The following is a 19,146-nucleotide window of genomic DNA, read 5'->3' on the forward strand; positions in this document are numbered from 1 at the left end:
GTGTTTCCCAGGATAGGTATAAAGATAGAACTAATTTACACAGCAGATGCCCAATTGCTCATAAATTTCTGAAGCACTATAACATGGTAGCAGATAAATTACAGCAGATTTTCTGTGAAGAACAACTCCCGCTGAAATTGAGCATGTGGTCCTAAAAGGCTTATCATCCCCGGACAGCAGAGGTCACAGGTGTGACACCTTTACGACCCAGAGACAGCTGTGCAGGCAAAGGGCTTGCTCTGCCTTCCCAGGTGCCCACCGGATCTTTGTCCACCTCTCCTTCTCCGAACTCCACTTCCAGTCAGCCACGGTTAAGGCCACAACACAAGCGCATCACAAGATTTTCCACATGAAAACTTTAATTCAAAGGAGAAAAAAAAACCAACCAAGAAATCGTTTTCCACAAATGAACAAAACAATAAATTTCACAACAGAATTTGTAAAAGCAGACAACACTGATTACTTTCTTTAATCTAGAGGGAAAGCAAGAACAAGCCTTTTAAAACATGTCTCTACTAAGAAAATAACATGAAAGTTTTCCAAACGAATTTCAGATTCCTTCAGTCTACTAGAATGAAGATTTTAATGATGTCTCCAGTAACATTCCATTTAATGCAGCCATCTGAACACAAGAGCAGAAAGTAAGACAGATCACTATAACTTGCAGTACCCAAAGGATGTTTAAATGAGCCAGCAAGTAACAGAAATGAGAAACATGAAAACAACACAAGACAGGTGAAGCTTTGCTCCTCCTGTTGAATATCGTGGTGAAAACACTTTAAGAATGGGTGCTCATGGTTCCTCGTGGCAAGAGTTTACAGTGGGATAGTAAACTTCTGAATGACAATCTGCTGGGCAGGTTGGCTCACGTTAACATGGGGGATGCATGTTAGTATTCACTGTCACCCTAGAGTTTTCCCACACGAATCTCTTCCTGCAATAACCAGTATGAACTCAGTGTTGAAAGAAGTGAGTAACAGACATTGCTAGGTTTCTAGGTTAACACTAACTCCAGCCATCTTCCTCTAAAACTACCCCTCCCTTGATTCCAGTATGTAAATGTTCAGATTATCACACACACACAGAGAGAGAGAGAGAAAGGAAAAGGAAAACTATTCTAAAGCAACTAAACAACTATTCCCCAATTCTCCTGCAACAAGGGAATCTTGCTCTAAACAGTCATTAAAGGCCTGCGGGTGTAATTATAATTAAGATTTTAAAATGCTTTTTTCTGTGTTACAAAATACAGATTTTAGAGGAGCCTGAAGAATAGTTTTAAATTGCCTCACTAAATCACTTTATCATAAATGCAAAAGTTTGACCTTAAAACAAACAAATATTCCTTGTTCATTTAAACACTTCATTTTAAAAAACCTTTTGGCATGTAGGTTTATTTACCAAAATGATTTTTTAAGAACTACCTCATTGTATTTTTTTTCCTTCTCACCCCATCCTACCTTCATTCCTAGTAAATTATGAAAATCAGGAGGGCATGGTACAAAGTGTCAAGGCTGTGACAGGTTTTTATTACATCTTCATATATTTATATATGTAACACTTAACAAACAAAATCTTAAAACTCTCTTAGGAACTCCTGAGTTATAGATCTTCTTTCCTTTAAGCTGAAAAATATATTCTCAAAACCTAAAGCAAAATAAAACTATGCAATGTGATTTTAGAACTTGACAACTATCAGATAGATTTTTCAAGTCCATCATGATTACTTAGAATTTCCTGTGAGAATGAGCTTGAAAATGCAAAATGATGCAATAATCTTAGGTCAGAAACATCTCCACCATACAGAAATATATAACTATTTATCACTTTGCAGTATTTCAAAATATCTTCACATATATTTTCTCCTCTAAAATATGAAAGCAAAAAATATTATCAATGCACGAAGCGAATCAAGCAATATAGCATCTATTTCTTGTGAAATATAAGTTTATCAATAGCCCATAAGTAGCACCCTTGCAGCCCAGGGAACAAAAAAGACCATCTAAGACCTGTGGATGTTCAGCAATGCATCTAGCTACTTGGCCATGCTGCACGGCATTTTCTGGAACAGCTTCCCAGCAAATTTCTGTAAGCGTATGGTAGTTTGGAAAACACAGAACGTAGAAGTCAGTTTCAGAGGGATATCTAGCACACACATAAATACACAATCTATAGATCCTACGTTAAAAAACTATTAAATGTACAAAGTGCTCTTAATAGAAAAAAATTTGAGATGCTCAATTTTTATCAGCAAAAGGAATGACTTCCTCCAACTTGTTCTTCACTGAGTTATTTTCTCTGCTATTTACAGATTAAATGTAGGAAACTTTATTAATATGCAGTTTAAATAACCGCCACGAGAAAAGGCCACTATTTTAGATGGAAGCCAGGGCGTTCTCCTCTTGAGACCAAATATTCTCAAATTAAGTAGCGCAATCTAACAGGATCATTGATAAAGAATAACGTTCTAGAACCTAAATTATTAAATGCTTTTATTTCTAAGGGTTTGGTTACGCCATAATTACATTGATTTAGATTATATTGACTTTAGCATCTGGTGGCCTGTTTTTAAAAGTGTTTTTAGTATCTGACCCCATATTTATTTAAAGAGAACTTACTTATTCGTATGAGTGTGCTTGACTGTATGGATCACCGCATGCAAGGAGCTCCACCCTTTGCCCCGAAGTCAGAGCTAGGATCCCCTGGGAGTAGCTGCAGCTGAGAACCACCAAGGACAGGTTTTGGGAACTGAACCCTGGTCCTCCGGAACAGCAGCAAGTGCTCTTGACCACTGAGTCATCTCTCCAGTTCCCTGGTCTCATGTTTTGTTTTGTTTTTTATATTAAATACCCTTAAAGTGGTCTGAGTGCTTCACCATATGTTCAAAACTAAGATATTTTGAACGTACTTGACCATATTCCTACAATTCGGCCTAACTCGGCAGTCCTCTCCTATCCCTGAACCCTGTGCAAAAGTCTACTGAGATCTTTAGATTGGTGCTACAAACACTGCCTGGCAAAGTCCATACATTCCTTGCATAGAACTGAATCCAAACCGAGATTGCTACCTCGAAATCTTAACACCTCACAAACTGCCACAAGCTACAGCTGGTTATTACAGTAACTACAATGATAAAGTGCTTCATGTCTTCCAGGGATACAACACACAAACATGTATCACATTTGTGCCATTATGATGCACGAAGAAAATCAGGGATAAGTAACTGGGCTAATGTTGTGTAAATTTAAAAACAATATATATATTTTATATGTCTAAAAGCATAAAATTGCTGGGAGTATTTTGTAGGAACCATCACTGAGAGTGCGGGCTGAAAAAGCCAACAAGACGTTTATATGATGTGCTACAAAAGAGGAAATAGTAAAAGTTTCCTGTGGCCCAAGGGTAAAGGTGGGGTAAATGTGTGAAAGCATATAGGACTTTTCTTAAAAGCTGCAGAGAGATTTTTTTTTTTACAGTCGACTCCTTGCTAAATAAAAAAAGTAAAAACATCTCCTGTTCATCGCTTTGTCTGTGTTTGTGTGAATGTTTTGAAATTCCTGTCACAGTGTTTGATTGTCTTCTGATTTGCAATAATAATTAGCAATAACACTGTAGAAAATAAACCCTTTAACCAATGCTATCCAATTCTATACTTAATAAAAGTAAGTATATATAATTTCAAACTGTTCTTAGTTTCAAATGACAAACAAAAGATGAACATACTCAATAATACATAAAGATGAAGACACACACATACAGACACTGTGGACTGATGACATTAATATAATCCTCATGGCATCAATTCACTAACAGCTCAAAGGACAGATTTGCTTGTTGTTGACAATACAAAGGGACATTTTTCAAAGTGAGTAATTTTTGTGATATTTTTAACATTCCTCAGTGATTTGCATCTAAAATCAACCACCAATTTTGTATAGAACAGCCACAAAAACCTAAGTCTATTATTGTTCTGTTTTTTTTTAATGTAAACACAAGAAATAGTTTCTAAACACTTAATACTAAAAATATTTATTATTATAAACACAAAAAAATCCTGAAATCAGACTATTAAAAATTCTGCTCTGCTCCACATGGACATTGGTATAGAAGAGGGTCCTAAAGCGTACTAGAAAACTCGTGGAAGATGACAAAGATGGTGTCTCAAGCAAGAAGAGGGAGAGGTATGAGAGCAAGACGGCAGACAAATGGGAAGGACAGCCAGCGCAGAAACCAAAACTGTGAACCCTGACTGAAGTGCTGTAATAAAAGAGTCCAGATAGGTTTCTGGATACAACTGAGAAGACCTAACTCATCTTCCAGTTTCAAACGCAAGTAAAAGACAAGTGTGACTGCATCACGAGGGGCATGGTTTCTGCATAGATCTCTCAAGAGAGCATGCCGAATACCAAATGCTACGTGGCTGTTTCTAGATAACTTGAAAAATATCTTTAAAGTGACTGTTATATACAGAATTTGAAAACACATCCTAAATATATTCTTTTATTTGATCCAGTCTTAAAACTTCTCATTAAATATCCAATCCATTGTGATCCAAAATAAAAACAAGAACCAAGGGCTTACAACGAAAGTCACAGGCGGCCAACATTTTAAACGTGACCTCATCTCTGATCTTCAGGATAAATCAGACAGCAGTTTTTGACTCCCTTAACCAGAACTGGTTTGTGGGTTTGTGACATTTCACTGTGACACTCCCTCATTATGGCAACCAGTATTTTCAGAATTTTCAGAGTCTTTGCTCTGGTTTTCGCCCTCTCCATCTTTTTCAGAGGAAGCTGGGCATTCTCTTTTTCCTGCGGTGTCAGTAACTGTTTTCTCGGGTGGAGAATTTGCTTCTTCATCAACAGCACTGTCTTTCTCTGTGTTTTTTGTCTTGGTATCTTCACTGCTGGGCTCTGAGCTCAGCTTCTCTGTCTCCTCCTCCGGCTCTCTAGAAGCCCCCTTTTTTTCTTCCACTGTTTTGCTATTTCCGTGAATTGCTACTGAGGAATTTTTGGAGTCCTTAGATTTCTTGTGTATAGAAGTTTGACCGTTCGAACCTGAAGTGGGCAGAGTAGGCATTTTCTGGGCTTTGCTTCTCTCTGGCTCTTCCTTTTTAGGCGGTCCCCAGATGAAATTCTCTGATGGCGTGTAATGTTTCTGGGCAAATCGCAGGAGCTTCCTTCTCTCCCTTCTGTCTCTGATTGTATAAACAAAATACTCCAGAGCACTCTGCTTAATATTAGGGATGGTATTTTCTACTAGAGCCTCGTGAAGAATAAATTTTACGAGAGGAGATTTAAAACTCTCATATCCAAGCTCACCAAGGCTTTTAAGAATTCGTGTAATTCTTAAATAGTTGTGCTGAGACCTGAAAGAGAGAATTGAACAAAATGAGAGAGAAAAGAATCATGTGAAGAAAACAGGAAAATCTAAATGTTGAGAAGGTGTTTATGAAAATGCAAAGCAAGAAAATAATCCTTAAAGTGACTTTAAAAGTAAGCCACATTGGCCACTGTTAACAACAATAGAATGCATTTTATTAACATATTTGAAATTTAAGGGTATAATCTAACGTATGTGAAACTCAAATGTAAAAACAAACTCTCCTCTTCAGAAGACTCTTCAGTGTAAAGAACCATTGAGATTGAATGCATCCTCACTGGTGTTACTTTGTTTATTAATGTCACCGAGGACCAGTAGCTGCAAGAGCCGCTATGTACAGACAGCCAAGCATCAGGTTAGCTGATGCCACCATAAGAAAAGCAGCAAGGGTGGTACAAAACATCAGAGAACGCAGGAGACGTGTTTTTATTATGGTAATGTTACAACGGCTCTGTTTTACTAGTATTGTTGTGGTTGTCTCTTACCATGCCTAACTTACAAGCCTCACGATGGAACAAAACAGAGTGTGTAGACGGCTCTGTACAATCTGTGACTTCAGGCGTCCACGGGGAACTTCCACACATGCGACCTCATAGATGTACGCTACTTAGCACAGGTAACCAGGGGTAACCCGAGACACACCGGCTAACAGCTGAATGAGGTCTTTAGTAGCACCAACTGACAAGCAAAATCCGCCAGATGGGGTAACTAACAAGGAAAGCAGCACTCCGTCCCCTCTCTGGCTAGGACAATTCTGACGAAGGGAACAAAACTGACTTAAAGGAGCCTGCCTTAGCTGGAGACTGCCAGAGCCGGTCTCGCCCTAGCTCTGTTAGGGTGGTGGTCTGAGCAGGAACAGCCCCCATAGAATTGTGTGTTTGGGTGCTTGGCAGTGTGGGAGGTGCTTTCCAGTAAGAGGCGGTCTTACTGGAGGAAGTGTGTCACTGTGGGGGTGGGCTTTGGAAGCCCAAGCCACGCCCAGTGTCATTCTCTCTGCTGCTGGCTGATCCAGATGCAGAGCTCCCAGCTACCTTTCTAGCACCAGATGCTTCCGGCCATGCTTCCCTCCACGATAACAGTGGACTAAACCTTTGAACTATAAGCCAGCCCCAGTTAAATGTTTTCCTTTATAAAAGTTGAGTGGTCACAGTGCCTCTTCAAAGCAATAAAACCCTAAGACAGTTATTTAACTGCAGTGAAAAATTATGGTGCCCATCTAGAAAGCTTCAGTGTTTTCACCTGTAAAAAAAAAAAAAAATAGAAAAGATGAGGGAGGGAGGGTAGGACTGAGAGGGAATAAGAGAGGGGGCTACAGCTGGGATACAAAGCGAATAAGCTATAATTAATAAAAAATAAATTTAAAATAAAAGAAAAAAATCCTAAACATAAAAAAATAGGAAAAGAGGTCACAAGTCACAATCTAACTTCACTGTTGTAAAAATCAAATGATATGATGCAAGTGAAAGACATGAGCAAACTCAGTAGATATTGAACATTAGCTAGAACTACTTTGTGTGTGCATATGTTCATGTGTGTACAGGTGCATGTGCGTGGGACTATACACGTGTGTTTGCCTGGGTATCCTTTGGCCTAGTTTCTCTGTCATCGTTCACCTTGCCCATGGAGGCTGTCCCTCTCGTTGGCCTCCAGGGGGCTAGGCTAGCTGCTCATCAATCCCCAGGGATCTGTCTTCACACCCCCCTACCCCGTGCTCGGGCTGTCAGCACGTGGCACACACCACCCTCAGCTGCTAGCACTACTACCATCCACTAGAGCGGAACTGAGTTTTGAGTAACATTCTATCTGTACTCATTTTGACCTATTTCCTCCATCTTCGCCATTCTCACCTCCCCCTTCCTTATTAAAGAGCTTCAAATCTTATAAGAACCTTGATTCCAAATACCCATTTCCCCGATATGACACATATGTTTTTACTTCAAAACTGAGGCCATTCTTGGTGTAGTGCTTTCCAGATTTACTTCGTCACGATTTATAACCAACCTCCCCAGCCTTGTTCACCTGAATACACTCACCTTAGTGAACACACCTATCTACACCCCCCATTACATAACCATGTCTGCTGTTAACAGGCCAGGCACGTATTTACCAAGACTGCTACACGATAAAACTAGCTCTCACTTCTAAAGTCACAAAACCGTTTCATATCAGAGACTGAACTTTCTTGAAAGCACTGCACATATCTGGCCCAGCTTCCAAAAGTGCTTGAGTTTTTTTATTAGAAGTAATTACCAAATCACTTGGGAATGTTGGAAAACGATGTCAAATTATGTGAGATATAAAAGTACATAGCTCCTGCCTGGTCTTCTATTTTAATGAGAAAATACTGACAAAATAAAAATCTGAGTTATTTGAGCTAACTAACTACTCTAATAGAAATTTTATTACCTCCATTCTTTTGGATGTTTGTCCCAAAAGTATTACTTTAAAATTTATTTTTTTTTTCAAATCTTAAAGGTGAAACTTAGCACACATGTCTTGGTTTTATGAATCTGTAATATTTGAATTAAAAAAAAGAACTTATTCATGTGTCTCTGTGTGTCTGTTTAAGTTTATACGCATCATTTGTTGTGCAGGATCGGAAGAAGAACAGAAGAGGGTACTAGAGCCATAGGAACTGAAGTTACAGACAGTTTGAGGTGCCACATGGGAGCTGGGAACTACAGCCTGGTGAGACTCTGCTCCGAACTGTTTAGAGACAGTGGGACCAGGGCAATGTCATATACCATAAATGACAGGATTGACCTAGCTGCCACATTCATGTAGAGCTCTTATATTGAAAGAATGCATTGACAAAGCTTGAAAACCGACTATGAGAGGGGAAGACAAGAGGGAGAATGCTTAAGAGGAAGGAAACACTGCACTATGAAGCCTATAACAGATTTGCAACCAGAACCACTCTAAGAAGAACAGAAAACATAGTATTTGCATATGCTTTCATTTATATTTACATATTCACAAATTAGAGTATTTATGTAACAGCAAAAAATGCTATGCGCAGCTGAAAAAATAATGATTAGGATTCTAGAATAAAATTATCTATAAAACAAAGAGATTGGTTGTTTCAGTGCAATCTGAAATAAATGCGGCAATAAAAGGCAAAATGGCAGAAAGAGAAGCTAAATCTTTCTGGAGCTCTTCATAGCCTTGGGCTTCTATATGAGGGAATGAAGAAAGGGGCTGGTATGTAGAGAAAAGGGCAGTGCTAATTCTGTCAGAAGACTACATAGGTAACGAGAGGACACAGGAAGGAACCAAACCTCCAACACAACTAAGTATGCTTCAAGAATTCGTTCATTGCGGACAAGACCTGGGCTGCATCTCAGTGCTTGGTCTGCATATCTGTACTTTCACGCCTGAGCATATTTTATTTTCCTCCACTGAGCTATAAACACAACCAAATCTCCTTGGCCGATTATAAAAAGTTCAAGATGCCACATGGCTTCAATCACATATGAGCAATGACATTTGAGAATAGATCACAGAATAATACAAATGAAGATGAAAGTAGAGGAGATGGTCATATCATTCCGTATCATTTGTTCAAATCTAATCAATAAAAACTTTTAGCAATGAGGAACTTGTAGGAAGTGTCTATAATCCTGGAATTTGGAAGATGGTGCCAGAAGGATGGCAAATTTGAACTTATCCTGGACTCAGAGACTATGTCTCAAAAATAAACAAAAAGTCTTGCAGAGAATCCTGGTTTGGCTCCCTGAACCCTCAATTAGATGCTCACAACCACCTGGGAACCCCAGTTTCAGGGGATCTCATACCCTCTTCTGACTTCTGCAGGCACACATGTTTACATGCTTGGTACACACAGAGACAAACAGGCACACACACACACACACACATATATATATATATACATATATATACATGTACTTTTTTTTTTCAAATTTTTTAAATTTTTAGATCCCCCCCCACCCCCAGAAAAGTTCATCCAGCGCTGGGAAAGAAGAGCAATATGAGACGGGAGTGGGAGAAGTTGCTAGGTGGGACAGAGTGAAAAGGCCATGAGTTCAAGCCCTTCTTCCGACAGAGGCTATGAGATGACCTAATTAAACAAACCCTTCAGAAGAGGCTCTGCTCTTTGGGGACAGATGAAAAGACTAGACTACCATACCCTGGGCAGGATGTAAGCCTTAGCTCATGTTCTGTCCATGACTTACAACTTCAAACAACAGTATACCAAACAAGATTGTCATTCTAAGCAAAAAACAACAAAAGGAGAGTGGTGAGTGCACAAAAAGTGAGGTTTTTGATAAAGGCTTACTTGCATGTAGCTTTCTTCAACAGTGTGATGAAGAAACTATCCAGCTATGGTTATCTGCATTGGATAGGCAGATGCACATGTGTTTGCACCTTAATCAGCATACCTACCAAACCTTAACCTGAGTCATAAATTACTGTGTCTCCAGTCAGGATCGTAAGCTTTACGTCCATATTTTCAAGGCTTTAGCTGGTCCTCCTATTTTAATAGTGCTACTTATAACAAAGGAAAAAGACTCCTCAATGCTAATATTTCTACTCCTTTTTCCAAAGTGAGAGGAAGTTCTAGGAAGATGCAAAACAGTTAAGGAGCTGGTGCCAAAACTCTGATTGTTTCACCAAAGAGAAATTGCTTACGTTGGGTTTTGCTTTTATTTTTTTTCCTTAATACTTGCCCAGTTCAGCTAATTATAAGGTGCTAAAAAAAAGTTGCTTAAAATTGTGGGTTTTGTAGTCCAGTACTCATAAGTCACTCTATAATTAAAAAGAAAAAAATTCAGTGGGAATATGAAGAAAACATTTTTAAAACTAAACTTTGGTTGTAAGTATTAATCACTATTATACATATCCAAGCAAAGAGTGCAGCTAACCCCATCCAAGAAAGACCCTAAACTTTCTTTTACAGATTTCAGAATTAACCAGAAATAGGTATCTGTCTTTTTCCTATCTCATGAAGATAACTGGGATTTCTTTCCTCTATTTCAGGTAGAAGTATAAGCACACTAAATGAACCCATCTTTATACATCGTAGACCTCACTCACGAATTTAATTAATTGCATTCATGAGGATATTAGAAACAGTTTGGTACCCAAGCAGCCTATTGTCTAGGAGAGAATATATGAGAACATCATAAGCAAGCAGTAACTATAAACTCCATCAACCATGGCATAGAGGCAGGGAGAAACCCCATTTGGCTGCAGGCAGAGGATTCAGGAAGACACTACCTTGGAGCAGAATAGTTAGCGTTCTAGGTAGAATCTGTTCTGGTCATTTCTGCACTTTGTTTCAGAATGCACAAGAAGGAATAAATGCATTTCTGACTAGATTTTGATTCCTATCCCTGATGGCTAGCTATTCCTATGCCCAACATCTAGCTAGTCCTATGCCCAACAGTAGCTAGTCCTACGGCCAACAGCTAGCCGCTCCTGTGTCCGTAATATCTGGTAGTCCTATGTCCAGCATCTAGTCAGTCCTATGTCCAGCATCTAGTCAGTCCCATGCCCAGTAGCTAGCTTTCCTGTCTGACTAGCTGTTTCAGTACCCAAATGCTGGCAACTCCTATGTCCAACAGCTAGATATTTCTATGTCCAAATGCTAGCTGTGTCTATGCCCAGAGACTAGCTAGTCCTATGCCTAACAGCTAGTAGGCCCAAGTCCAACATCTAGCTATTTCTGTGTACAACATCTAGCTATTCCTTATGCTCAACAGCTAGCCTTTCCTCTGTTCCATGACTAGCTCCTTCAACACCCAACAGCTACACAGTCCTATGTCCAGCACCTAACCTAGTCCTATGTCCAATAACAAACTACTCCTATGCCCAATGGCTAGCTTTCCAGAGAATGCAGCTGCAGGAGGAGGCCACCCGCTTAGCGTCAGGGCTTCACTTACTCATTCAGATGTTGAAATCTTTCTTGCCAGTTTACAGCCCGAGCAACATTTCCAGTTTTGTCAATCAGCTTTATCCCAAAAAATTCGAGCATCATTTTATAAGCCAAGAGGAATCTTCTGATGGCTTCTTTTGTTTTTTTAAATTCCTAATACAAGGAGAAAAAAAAAGTTAATTGAAATGACTCAGTAGCAATCAGGACAATAAAATAATCTCATTTGGCTACCTCGTGTAGGACGAACTGAGCTTGCATTACCTCAATTTCATATGTAGTTAATTCTTTAGCATAAAAGTTCAAGCCTTGTTCTCTCAGGGGGAAAAGCCTAGTTTGTTAAAAAAAGAAATTAAAAATTTCAATTAACATTATCTTGAAAACACATGACTGACAGAACATGGTTCAAGGTAGAGAACACTTAACTGACCATTGAATGTAAGTGTGGTTGTGTTCCAGTTTTTCATAGTCTCCTTTCCATTTATTTAGGACCTCTTCAATGTAAACACCTAAACAGCAAATAGTGAGAAAATAAGCCATTCATTGAAAACATGGTGATGGCATTTTAACATACATACGAGTCACCTGAATTTATATTAAAATATTTAGTTAAAAAAAAAAAACACCCTATGCTATATACTCAGTAATGTAAAAAGCCTACAAAAAAAGCACCTCAAATAAAAAAAAAAAAAAAAAAGCTTGTATTGGGCAATGTACTCTAAAGCAGAGGATGGCAAAGGACGGCCTAACAGTTTTGTAAATAAAGTTTTATTGAAACCTAGACTAAGTACACCATCTATATACTGCCCACAGCTACTTTTTAGTACAACACAGACTTGAGTGTCACAATGCACTATTTTGCAAAGCCTAGTATATTTGCTATCTGCCTCTGTGCAGAAAAAAAATATCTCAAAAAGCATTAACATCTCTGTATGGCTAATAAGAAGGTACTAGTGGAAACAACGCTCTTATGTGGAATATTTGTTCAAGCCACAACTAGTAAATTAATAACAACAGCAATTTGTTTAATGTCGAACACTGGTAACAAAGTAGTCTGGGAGCAGAATATCCGTCTTTGTGCCTGCAGAAAGTAAGCCTTTTCACTGTGGCCCACATTCTCCTAAAAGAACTTAATAAAATCCTCTTAATTCTCAAGTCTGTGAAGGTCCTTATAATTGGCCAGTTGGCGAATCTTACAGAAAAACAAACAGAAAGTAAGAACAAAGAAACACAGACTCATCTCTTCTTGCTTCCTCGCCAAGGCCTCTCCCAGAATCACTAAGAAGCTGTGTTAAACCACTCCATCAGTTTTATTAACATGCTAGAGTCACTTTCCCCTGCATTTTTTTTTTAAATCACTGGTCAATACAACTGCACATCTATGGCCACAGTTTTGCCTCCAGCCTTCTGCGATACCAAAAAGTTCAAGTTAATTGGATTTGCGCATTTTAGCAACACTCCTCGGGACATAGTATCAGGACTCCCGTTTCCAAACGCCACGTCCGATCTTTGAGCTCTCCTTCCAATTTAATCTCCAAAGATCCCAGCACTCTGAAAGGCTCGTGTCTTAGATTCCTATTGCTGTGACAAACGCCAAAGGGCTCACACTTCTACATCACAGTCCATCACTGACAGGAAGCAAGGATAGGAACTCAAGGCAGGGGTTGAAATAGAGGCCATGGGGCAATGTTATTTACCAGCTTGCTCCCCATGGCCCTCTCTGTCTGCAGTCTTAGACCAGGACACTAGCGCAGGGGTGGCACTGACTCCCATGAGAAAGCCTTCCAAATTAGTCATCAGTCAAGAAAATGCCCCAGAGGCCAATCTGGTGAGGGTATTTTCTCAACCGAGGCTCCCTCTTCCGAAATGTGTGTGTCAGTTGACATGAAGCCGGCCAGCACAGCTTTCAACCTAAGACCTCCATCAGCCGACTCGCACTGCTGTGGATGTCACTGAGTTTTCACTGGGAGAAAATGACAAGAATGGGGATAATCTGGTCACCCCACACTAAACTTCTAAGGAGCGTAGGTATCTGGCTTCTGCTTTGCCTACACGTGATCCAGACACCCGCTGTGAGGCACAGTGTGCTGCCTCAACGTTTTGCTTACAGGTTTGTAATCGAATCACCATAGCGACTGTGAATTTTCACTATGGGTTTGGGAAAGCGCGTGTGCCCTGAGAGAGGCTGCACCATTGTGAAGGGTGCAAGTTTATTTGGCAGACTTTGCACCGGGATTGCTGTAGTTTCACGGGCCTTGATTTTTGAAAACTGACAGTGGTAATTCTAAGCACAAATGATGTCTTTACTCATACTGTAAGTAACTTTTAGGTATGGCATGGCAGAAAGAACAGTGGACCCCGGTGGAGCTTACTCGCACTTTAAAACCAATTGAGCGATCCAGAAAGACACTCATTTATGCTTCAAATCCCAGTAACAACATCTTCAAGATGAAAAAGGTGAATTTGAATTTGACTCTCTGCAAGGCTTATTCATTTAAAATTCAATGGCCCTACAAATCTCTCCTCTTTTCTGCATACACACACACACACACACACACACACACACACACACACACAGCTTAGGCACCCTTCTTCCCCCCCCCCCCAGAAAACCCCGAAACAAACCAAACAGGCAAACAAAAACCCTGCCCCTACCACCTCTTCAGTTACAGCTAGTGAGAAGGTAGGGCTAACCGAAATCTATTTCTCCACACTTCACCAAATGGATGACCACAACTTGAAAACCTAGGGCCCTGGGGACACATCAGCCTGCATGGCAAGACAAAACAAAGCTAACCACCCAACAAACGCAGCGAGATTACAGGAAGCCCAGAAGAAGAAAAGAACACCCAAGCGTACGTTATTATTTAAAATTTGCTTTTTTACCAAGGTGACGTACTCACCATCTGGCTTAAATGGAATTTTATTCTTATAAAAGCGAAGGTTGCTCAAGTCATTTTGATATCGGATATCTTTGAAGTTCTGCTAAAGGAAAAGATAAATTAATCTCCACTGTATGGAAACACACACACACAAAAGGCACAAGGGCCCTTCCGATACGTCTCCTTACCAACAGAGTACAAGCAGAAAAGCAGAAAGACAAAAGCTTAAATTTAAGGAGAAAAAGCTCCATTTCTTACTGGGTACTGATGTCGGTACTTGTACAAATCCCTCGCAGCGTAGAAGCTTCTCTTTGGTTTAGCAGTTGCTTCTGTGGAATCAGCACCCTACGACACAAAGAGAACCTCATTTGCACAGAGAATAATACTGAGAAAGTTCCAGAACAAACTTAAAATAATCCACATCCATAAAGAGCCCTGAACTGACGACCTGTACAGATTAAGGAAACCATTGTCTCTTTAACAATGCTTATGAACAGTGCTTGCTGGCATCGACTTTCCTTATTTGCACTAAAACTTTCGACCTAGGTTATATCAATAAATAATAAACTTTACTGTTCGATGCCTTTGGAGGGTAAATGCTAAGGATTAGTATCGATCCAGAACAGCACTCGGAATAAATTGAAAACGCGTTTCACCAGGTGTTATACAATGGAGCCTGTGACAGATCTTGCTTCATAGGATACTGGGAAAGGGTTAAGGTGGCAATTCAAATTCTACACAGAAGATTCTCATTACATTTGCATCTCCTGCCCAAGCTTGAAAGTCAAATAATATTTATGAAAGGAAAGGAGGATTTTAGACTAAATTAGCTTTCTAAACTACTTCAAACAAAGCCCTATATATAACAAACACACAAGGCAAGAGTAATCATCTGCCCATTCGATGATTGGTGGGATAGAAATCAGCAAACTTGAGATAAATACACAAAGCTCTCTCGGGTGGACTGAAGTGCTTTTTCTATGTGGTAGTTTGCTCCTACTGTTTACAAAGTGCCACCACTATGATGTCATTTTACATAGATGTGATACAGGTCTAATATCCTCTAGCCATCCAGGCCACATAATGCCTGACAGGACGCATCTGTCCAGTGACATGCGGGACAATGAGACGGAACGGGATGAGGAAGGCTGCAGTGCTGAAATAGTTATATTCATTAAGAAATCTGCCCCCAATCCTTTACCTCATCATCTCCCACCCTCTGTCTGTGTTGACAGACTGGCATCTTCTAAGCAATTTTCACACGTTTCTGAAGTGGTGTGATTCTCACTCTTACTACAAGCACAGAGACACTTTAACACCATATCCTCCGCTGTTTAACGGTAGTTACACTGCCATGTTACATAAGCAAGGAAAAGCTCAGATTCTGGTTCTTGCCACACTTTTCAAAATAGCTCTGCCTAGCAAGTTTCTGAATCTATTTAGCCTGAGCCACAACCACATGAATCATCGCCTGCATTTGCAGGGAGCACTTTTCCCATTTACTTCCGTGTACATTACTTCATTTGAGTCTTACAACACACCTTGACTGACAGTTATTAGTGTCTGCATCTTAGAAACAAGGTTGCTGAAGCTTAGAGGAACTGAACAAGAGCTCAGAGCCCAGCAGCACGGTAAGAACTAGCTGCTTCCGTGTCTGGCTAATTAGGTCCGAACCAGTTTCATTTCTGCTAGAAGTGATGGGTATTTGAAAATCCTGTTATAAAGATCAACGACCCAAGATCGGGAGCCAAGAGACTAAGGCGAGTCTAGGTTCTTTTCCTTAGCATTTGTGAGGAGGCCTTAGGCAAATCACTTAGCTGAATCTTAGTTTTATCATCTGTGAAACGAAGATAATGAGTCATGTCCTGCCTGCTCCCCAAGACAGCCATGAAAAAGATTACATCCTTCAAACTGCCAGTGTCTGTCCTGTTCGTTTCTGTACCCTGGCCCCTTTTCCTTCCTCGGCAAGGATTCTGCCCTTTAACATTCCTCTGCCCTACGTTATCAAAACTTCCTTCTTCCACACCATTCCCCACAACCAGCCAAACATGCTGTAGCCTCTCCAAAGGTAAGCATAAGACCGCCTCGGACCCAAATCTACTTCATTTGCAGACCATGGCTCTGCTCCCTTTTGAAGGAAAAGAATTGTGCATGCTCCCTCTCCTTCCAGAGCCCACCCCGTGACCTAAATAATGCTCTGCCCACAGCATCACCTTAAAGTGGGACTACTAGGAACTTTCCAAATAAATATTCATCTAGTCAAATTATATCTTGGTGGTCATGCCAGGTGACTTCCTATCAGCCCTGGACCCCTTAAAACCCTCCACCCTGAGGCAGTGTTACCATTTGGCTGTCAGAATACCACACACTCTTGGTCTGTTTCCAGTGTCACTGATCCCCTCTTTTTTGGCTCCTCCTCTTAATGACACCCCACACAGAGAGTGAGGTTTGTCCTCATCCTTCATCACTCCTTGATGATTTCTTATCTTGTATTTATTTTTTTTAAGTACAACCAATCCTAATTGCCTTTCTATAGCTCCAGACCTAGACTGAGTATCTACTTATAGATATCAACTACTCAACAATCCCACTTGGATGTCTAATAGGATGGACAACTTGAGATAAGCTTTGACTTAACCTCTAAAGCATCTTTCGCCACAGGCTGCCTCATCTCAGTTAATGGTACCATCTATAGTCTAACATTTTCAGGGAGTTGGGTGACCGCAAAGACAGTGGTAAGAAGCCAGTCTGCATCCTGTGTTAAAAGGGAGAAGGGGCTGGTCCCTATTTGCAGAAAGCAAATAGGATGAGTCAAAATACAACATCAAAAAGGTTATTGAAGGAGTTGGGTAGTACTTACAGAAAAAAAGAAAAATTAACAAAGGATGGTCCACTATTACTCAGGTTGTAGGACAATGGCTCAAATGTTATGTTATTTTACAGAGACTGACCTAGTTAACTAGTTTATTTCCAGGTATTTTTTTTTTTTTAACATTCCAAACTTCTGTCGATGGCTATTTACTTGGGAGACAAACAGAAGGATAAAGCACCGAAATTCAACATGCAGTACTGTTTCAGGGTTTAGCACCCAGTTCTAAACGCAAAAACACCAACCAGAGCACAAGGGAAGGACGGCTGGATCCCACCCAGCAGGGCCAAGCCCCTCACTGTGGCCACAGACAGACTGACGCTTGAATCTTTCTCTCCCCGTGGGCTCTGGATGAGATTCTCTCCGAAACGATCACAATTCTCCAAAATGGGGGATTAGAACGGAATGCACACACGGAAACTGTATCCCATTTCAGTAACATGCTCACTTAGCCCTTGAAGGAAGCCTCCGACTTCCTCGAAAGGTGACCCCTAAAGTCACACTGGACTTTGGGCTCCATTTTCCTCGAAGTTCAAAGGGGAGGCCTAATACAGAGCCACCAACCTGAGACGCAGCACACTTCTTTTAAAAATACACAGTTCCTCCTTTTAAAAGTTTCTGAAGCCGTGAGAGGTTAAGGGACGCCATCTACCTCTCTCCTAACCTATCTGCCTAACTATATTGGTCAGTTGATTTAAGCTTGGTTGGATCAACAAGTCTTCTGGGTGAAACGGAATGTTCAAGGAATGTCTTGAAGTCTTTGAAAGATCTCTTTTGGGGGAAAGAACAGTGGCATTTTAAGTTTGCCTGAGAACCTTCTACAATACTTTTAATGGCCATGGACCCCCCGCTGAGGGGAGACTAAGGCCCCTTAGGCAATTGCAGTTGTCTTGTTCTGAATAGTATTTCAAAAATAAAAATAAAAAATAAAACATGAACACGCACCGGCCAGGTCCTCACAATCCTCTATTTTTAGGCTAATTCCTCCCTCCCCCCCCCCCCCCCACCTTCGCATCACCCAGCTGCGCTGCGGAGGCAAAGATTACACCTAGTGGAGTCAGGGTTTGCCTTGGGGGACTTCCCCATGGTGCTCAAAGCAAGGCCCCAGCCAGGATCGAGCCATCCGGCGATGCTGGGCACCGCAGGCTGCCCCAGGTCGGGTGCCCGGGCCACCGCACGCCCAGCATCCCGCCCTGCATACCCGGGGGGCCGCGCACAGTACCCTCCCCGGCGCGCAGCCCCTCCGGGCCCACCGCGGGTCCCGGGGCCGCGTACCTGCTCCGCGCCCGCCGCCTCGGCGTGGTCCTCGGGCACCGGGCTGCTGCGGGGCCGCCCTCCGCCTCTCTCGGGAGGCTGCTCGGGCTGCCCCGGCTCGTCGTGCTCCTGGCCCTCGCCACCGCCCGCCGGCCCCGGCTGCTCGGGCTCGGGCTCCGAGTCGGTCTGCCAGGTGGAGTCACAGTCCTCCACGGTGGTGGGCTCGCGGAAGCTGACCCCGCCGAGCAGGTTGCCCATTGAAGAGGCGGCGGCGGGCACGGGCTGCGGCAGCGCGCTAGGGCCGGGGCATGGCCGCGCTCCGCTCGGGGCGCAGGCGGCAGCTCGCGCGGCCCGAGCCGCACAGCTCAGCGCGGCGGCCGCGGGCGCTCCAGCGCACAGGCGGGGAGGAGCCGGGCGCCCCGGGGCCGCCGCACGCGTCCCGGCCCGCCCATCCCGCCTCCACCGCCCCGCCCCGCCGATGTCAACCCACTCCGGAGCGCGCTGGACCTGCTCCACCGGGACGCGCCCCCTTCCACGGTCCCCAGGAGTGGACAGGGGTCAGCTGCTGCCCCGCCCCATCTGGGCCCGGGGCCGCCCCCTTGGGGCTCCTCCCAGCTAAGCGGGAAGACTGATCCCGCCCAAGTCAGGGAGTGGAAGTAGGTGTCTCCACCAGCAGGCGGATCCTGCCGCACACCCCAGCCCCCAAAGGCTGATCCAAGAGGAAGACAAATTAGCTGCAGCAGAAGACAAAAGCTAATCGTGACGGTGCACCCCCTATAAACAGGAAATCCAAGCTTCAGGAACAGTACTTACGGCCACCTAGAGTGCCTGCGATCTATATAAAAGTCAGAGCTATCTGTCGCCCAACC

General features: G+C 42.2%; 1 protein-coding gene across 2 annotated transcripts; it reads right to left on the minus strand.

Moving 5' to 3' along the window:
* Positions 1-341: 341 nt before the first annotated feature.
* Positions 342-18,708, minus strand: Ogfrl1 (opioid growth factor receptor like 1). Of its 2 annotated transcripts, none has more exons than XM_021648998.2 (7): positions 18,299-18,708; positions 14,413-14,499; positions 14,176-14,254; positions 11,703-11,781; positions 11,537-11,603; positions 11,283-11,428; positions 342-5,365 (listed from the first exon to the last, which is right to left on the minus strand). In XM_021648998.2, exons 1-7 carry the CDS (start codon positions 18,533-18,535, stop codon positions 4,696-4,698), a joined length of 1,365 nt encoding a protein of 454 aa, XP_021504673.1. In that variant the 5' UTR covers positions 18,536-18,708; the 3' UTR covers positions 342-4,695. The 2 variants fall into 2 exon arrangements, with proteins under 2 accessions (XP_021504673.1, XP_021504672.1); XM_021648997.2 differs by having other exon boundaries at positions 14,176-14,257.
* Between the last annotated feature and the right edge of the window lie 438 nt (positions 18,709-19,146).

Source organism: Meriones unguiculatus, chromosome 16 (assembly GCF_030254825.1).
Source record: "Meriones unguiculatus strain TT.TT164.6M chromosome 16, Bangor_MerUng_6.1, whole genome shotgun sequence".
Taxonomy (NCBI): Eukaryota; Metazoa; Chordata; class Mammalia; order Rodentia; family Muridae; genus Meriones; species Meriones unguiculatus.